Source organism: Fukomys damarensis, unplaced genomic scaffold (genome assembly GCF_012274545.1).
Source record: "Fukomys damarensis isolate Sample0158 unplaced genomic scaffold, DMR_v1.0_HiC HiC_scaffold_33, whole genome shotgun sequence".
Lineage (NCBI taxonomy): Eukaryota > Metazoa > Chordata > Mammalia > Rodentia > Bathyergidae > Fukomys > Fukomys damarensis.
This window is the reverse complement of record NW_022900945.1, coordinates 45218205-45224204: the sequence shown is the minus strand read 5'-3', so window position 1 is coordinate 45224204 and position 6000 is coordinate 45218205. Positions and strand designations below refer to the sequence as shown.

General features: G+C 41.2%; 1 protein-coding gene across 4 annotated transcripts in view; it reads left to right on the top strand.

The window, feature by feature from the left end:
- The window catches only part of Dennd2c (DENN domain containing 2C), an 87254-nt gene that overhangs the window by 62867 nt on the left and 18387 nt on the right, over positions 1–6000 (top strand). For all 4 annotated transcript variants that reach the window (XM_019208512.2, XM_010631234.3, XM_010631236.1 and 1 more), the window contains exons 7-8: positions 1684–1728; positions 3593–3780. In XM_019208512.2, the coding sequence (XP_019064057.1) occupies positions 1684–1728; positions 3593–3780 (233 nt within the window). The remainder of the gene's footprint in view (positions 1–1683; positions 1729–3592; positions 3781–6000) is intronic.

Sequence of the window (6000 nt, the reverse complement as noted above, 5' to 3'; positions counted from 1 at the left end):
CCCCCCCCCTTTTTTTTTTTTGGTAAATTTTGCACCCAGAATTACGATACAAAATACTCCCTTATTGGCTGAGGATGTTATTTAGTGGTGGCAAACCTGCTTAGCCTTTACAAGGCCCTGGGTTCAGTCCAAGCACCAGAAAAACAAAAACGCAACAGTTCCTTTTGAAAATAACATAGACCTTTATCCTCAGATTATTTAAAATGTGATTTCTGAAAGTAAGAATAGAACAAATCAGTATTAGAACTACAAGAATTCAGAGTAAAGGAAAGACCAGTATGGGCTTATGGCTAGGTAGAGGTATCATAGAAGAGATAGAATGATACTTTGTAAAATTACTTGGAAAAATAAAATAAAATAAAGTTACTTGGTAGCCAAGTGTGGTGGTGCACACATGTAATCCCAGCACTCTAGAAGGCTGAGGCAGAAGGATTGCAATTTTGAACCCACCCTAGGCAATTTAGCAATTTAGCAGACCCTGTCTCAGAAAGAGCTAAGGCCCTGCATTCAATCCCAGCACCACAAAACAAACTTAACGGTACTCTCTTTCTCAAAGCTATAGTCAGGTTGGTGTTCAGGTTTTTGTTTAGCAGTTTAACATCCTACCTTTAATACTTTATTTAGGAATATACAGGCAAGATTTGAAAGTAAAATAGAATCGGCTGTGAACTAGACTCCATAAACTAGCCTAAAAGGTGGTTAATTTCTAGAATTAAGGATCAGAGGAGATCTGAGGAGTGGGGTAGAATGTGGCTAGAAGATGTAATGGGCAGTTTCTTCTCTGAGCCATTTGTTGTTTGTTTGTTTATTTAAGGCAGGGTCCTGCTATGTAATTCAGCCTGTCTCTGAACTCACTACGTAACCCAGATGACTTCAAATTCATGGCAGTCTTCCTGTATCAGCCTCCCTAGTGCTGGAATCACAAGCATGCGCCGCCATGCCCAGCTCTTCTCTGAGTCTTTTCTGTGGGTCACTTTCCAAGGCTCAGTTACTAGTGGTAAACTGAACTTGAAAGTATTAAATGGAAAATCATAGAAAAGAAATCATAAATTTTAAATTGGGCTGAATTCTAAGTAGTATGGTGAAATCTTGAGCTGTCCTGTTCCTTCCCGCTTAGGATACGAATCTTCCCTCTGTCCAACCCTCTGCCACTGAGCTAAGATACCCACATATTAGTTAGTAGCCAGCTGGGATATCAGATCAGCTGCCAATGTCTCACGGTGCAAGTAAGCCTTACCTAGTGGCCTAATGACACGGCACGGTGCTTACGTCTTCCCCTCACTTCACATAGGCACCGTGTCACCTTCTATCATCGCAAGAAGAGAGGTAAGGACAGCGCAATAAGATATTTTCAGAGAGAGACCATCTTCACGTAACTCTTATTATATTGACCTAATAGTATGTATTGTTTTTAATCCTACTATATCTAATTTATAAATTAAAATTTCCTATAGGTATGTAAGTATAAGAGAAAAAATGCATATATATGGTTCAGGACTAGCCACAATTTCAGACATCTCCTGGAAGTCTTGGAATACATCCTCTGCAGATAAGAGCGGCTGTATTCTCTCTGTGTTCTCTTTTGACAAGTGCCTAGTCCCTGGGCAGGATTTACTTTGCACTCATCCCCAGGTACTTCTGACTGTGGAACAATATAAATGGAAGCTTTTCCTGTCTTTGCAGGTGAAACCAGTGGGAACGAGAGTGATGGCGAGTATCTGCCAAAGAGTAAGTGAGTCAGTGGGGCTGCTCCCTTTCTCGTGATGTTCCTGGTGCTGGGTGGAGTGGCGCCTGCCATTGTGATTAAGCCTGTTTTTCCCCCACAAGAAGTTTCATTTTGTAGGTCATTTCTTCATTTTCTGAACCTGTTGAGATCTGGGATACTAAATAGTACGCCAGTGCTTGTTTGACAGAATTTACAGTCTAGTGGATGGGGGCCGACTGGTATGGTTCTTAGGATGGAATGTTGTGCAGCACGGAGCTGCATGTCCAGATGTGCCCTGGGGCAGCCTGACAGCATGGGAACTGCCCTCTGAGACAAATACTTACCATCGAATATCTGATTTTTCATAGTAACTCAAGTATAATTATTAAGACTTTGATATCTTTGGTTTTGAAAAAGGAGACATTTAGGAAAGAAAGAAAAGAAAAAATAAACATTTAGGAACTGGGTATGTAGCTCAGTGGTAGAGTGATTGCCTACCAAGTGCAAAGCCCTAAGTTTGACCCCCAGCCCTGGGAAAAAAAAAAAGTCAGAGGAGAAAGGAAATGTTACCTATTTATATTCCAGGCAGTTATATTCCAGTGTATTGTGCTTTCCACTCTGTTAGAATATGCATTTCTGGCTCTGCATCTCCAGGCCCTTCACGGTGATCTGTATCTTCATTAGTGAATTGTCACAGGAGGTTACACTTTCTGTTTTAATCCCTGACCTATTCATGTGTAGAAGAGTAGGAGACATGAATTGTCAGTGCTGAGTCCAGGAAGTTCCAAATCTGATACTCTGTAATCTTAGATTAATAGTCTTGTGCTTCCTCCACTGGCTTCAGATGTTTAATTCAGAAGCCTGACTGAAGATGAAATTTAAAGCACCATCAGGTTTAGCCTTGATGTGTGCGGGTGACTAATTTAGTGCTGTTGCTAATCAGAAACAGGACCTAAAATTGTCCTCACTTGAGCTTAGCCCTTTAGGGTAACTGAAGCTTTGCCTGGAGCACTAAATGTCCTGGATAATTCTAGGGAGCCATTCCTCATTGTATTTTTAAAGTATTTTTAGTATTTTGATCCATAATTAAATTGTTTTGAGGAAGAATGCATCACATCCCATAAAGAAAAGAACAGAAGATGAGTCTTTTGGTGACTCAGATTGACACATAAGCAAATCTCTGAAACAGTTCCCTGGTAAAGAATACTCCAAATTGTTTGGAATTTAGAAATAAATAAGAATAGCAGATAGATGCTGTCCCATTTGGGGAGGTATTGCATGTATTGTTTAAATAGCATGTTTCCATGGTTTTATTCTTTTAAGTAATAGTCTGTTAATAGATACCTTCTTCCACTTCACTTCCCCTATGAGTTTAGAAAGTATATTGATATAAGCATATATCCAATTTTAGTAAAATTTGCCCAGGAGAGAAAGGAAAAGGACAGTGTGAAGATAGTTTTTGCTTTAATTTTATCAAACCCATCCCTTCTCTAGAGACTCAGTTCGTTTTTCAAATTCTGACCTCCCCCATGATTTTATGGCATTCCCAGAAGAGGTATCTGTTGTCATTCCAGTGCATTTTGCAGAGCTTTTCATGTGTCCTGCTGTGCTCCATGAAAGATGGGATGGCATACATAGTGTATCACTTGGGACCTAGAACCCTGATACCACGGTGGTTGGGGGAGGATTGAGTCTGGGCATTTGTAGGATCTGCACTTGCCTCTGAGTGCATCATAGCCCAAACACGGAAGCGTGTGAGGTAGATATTGTTAGTCACTGTTCATTCAGCAGTGACTGTGTGAAGATGACTCTCGTCTGGGTCATGACCTCTAGGGCTCAAGGAAGACAGTACGACAGGGAAAACCTTTCTCTGTGACTTCATTCCAGATCGCCACAAGCGCTTAGCGCAACTGCAGCAGCCTTCCAAGAGGAATCCTCACTACCAGACCTTGGAGCGGGACCTTATTGAACTGCAAGAGCAGCAGTTGTTTGAACTTTTTGTGGTGGTTTCTCTGCAGAAGCAGCCATCAGGAATAAGCTACACTCCCCAGGTCATACAGCAGTTCCCTAGCAAGGTAGGCTCAAGGAGGCCAACAGGAATTCAAGAAGGTTCCTGTATGCTTTGTGTGTTCATTGCTCCTCTTTTTATTTATTGTTATCTCAGCAAACTGACCTATGCTCTACTTGTAGGATCTGGTTTGTGACTTTGATGACATCTTATATTAGACATAAGCTGCCCCAAAATGGAGCGAGGGGAAGAGCAAGCTCATTCCTCCACTGTGTTTTATAGATTGGGCTATAGTAGTTAATAATCTTTACAAAGTCTGAATTTTCTCATCCTAGATAAAAAATAAATGTGGTAGAGTAAGGTAGTGGTTTATATCATGGACTCTAAAACAGCGCTCTGCACTTGCCACTTACTAGCATTGTGACTTTGAGCAGTTACTTAACCTTTCTGTGTCTTTCTTTCTTCGTTTGTATAATGGGGTAATCATAATAGTATCTATTTCTTTGAACTGTAGTAAGGTTGATATAGGCTAAATGTATGTAAGGCACAAAACAAGGTCTGGCATTGTGTGATGATATCCATTATTGTAAGGATTTAATGAGATAATATATGTAAAGTGCCTAATGCAGTTTCCTGACACAGTGTTATGCACTTGATAAATGGTAGCTATTATTATTATTAACACTGTTACTTTGCTCTACCTTTTTCAGAAACTCATTCATTTAAGCAAATATTAAAATGCCAACTGTTTGCAGGGATTAGATGATAGGAGTACAACTGAAAAAAGATTTTCTTCTTTTTGTTTATTCATTTGTTTGTTTTTGATACAGTCTTGCTATATAGCTCAGGCTGGCCTTGCATTTACTATGTAGCTCAGGCTGGCCCGTTCCTCTTGCCTTAGCGTCCCTGATGCTGGAATTATAGGCATGTATCACTATGCCCAGCAAAAAAGATTTTCTTAAACTCTCACTGACCTTTTTCACTGTCTGAGCAAATTCAGCCCACCAACATGTAGGGTTTCTTTTCCTTATTTTGTTTAGACATTGTTTTATAAAAAATAATGTCAATAATTATTGTTTTAAAGTCTTAATTTAGGGTGGGGATGTAGTTCACCTGTGTAGTGCCTGCTTGGCAGGTGAGAGGCCCAGTACCAAAAAATGTCTTAATTTCAGGAGCTGGGAATATAGCTCACATGCAAGGTCATGGGTTGGTTCTCCAACACTGCCAAAATACAAATCAAATTTCACACACCATCCTTTTCCTGAGAAACTGGAAAGACTACCAACACTTAGGTCACATTCCTGAGTATCAGGAATTCAGCAGTGCTGAGTAAAGATCAGGACTTCAAGGGCCATTGCAGTTGTAGCACTAAGAAGGGCCCTATGCTTGGGGTTTAATGCTTTGTGGTCACCATCTTGAAATGCTTAATAATTTTATGTTTGAGTTTGTGTTTTATAATTGAAGTCCTATGGGACAATTGGGCTTCTATCAAGTTGCAGTTCATGCATAGTCTCACATCCTGCGGCCCCACTGGGATGGGTTTACTAGTTTTCATGGTTCCCTTGGCCCTGTCTGGCTTCCTTTTCATCCCCCAGAGTGCCTTCTGCCGCTTTCTGTCCCTGGCAGGGACTTGAGCTCAAGCAAGCACTGCCCCAAGTGTCTCCAGGCAGGGCAAGGGGACACCCTCCCTGCTCTGACTGGTGCTGCTCTGGGTGTCTAGTGGATGACATGGTGGAGGACAGGCTTCCCACCACCACCAAGCCAAGGACTGAGCAAATCCCCGTTTGACCCTGTAACCCAGGAGGTTGCCAAATTGCTGTAGGTTAAAATGATGGCCTGTGGCAAGGGGAGGTACCAGGCTTAACTTCCACATCTCCATTCAGCCTGCAGATCTGTTGCTGGCCAGAGGGGAAACAGAGTAGCTGGTGGTCACAAGTGTACCAAATTGGAGGCTCAGGCCTCTGGTAAGGCGGTACTTTTCAGCCAGGGTCCTTAAGCACAAAGGAGAGTGGCATTAAAAACCCACTATAGCTTGAAAGTCCACAGAAGAAGGAAAACGTTTTATATTTTATTTTTATATTTCATTTTTCAAACAAGGGCCCTCACATTTTCATTTTGTGCTATGTTTGGAAAATTATATGGCTGGCCCTGGTAAGGCATGATCCCTTTAAGTAGGAGCATTTACTCACTTTTCAGCTTATTATTTGCACTGCTTCTCACTTGGGTTACCTCCGCAACCATTGTAGGACTTTTTATTTATAATCCTGTTACATGTTTCACTAAAAAG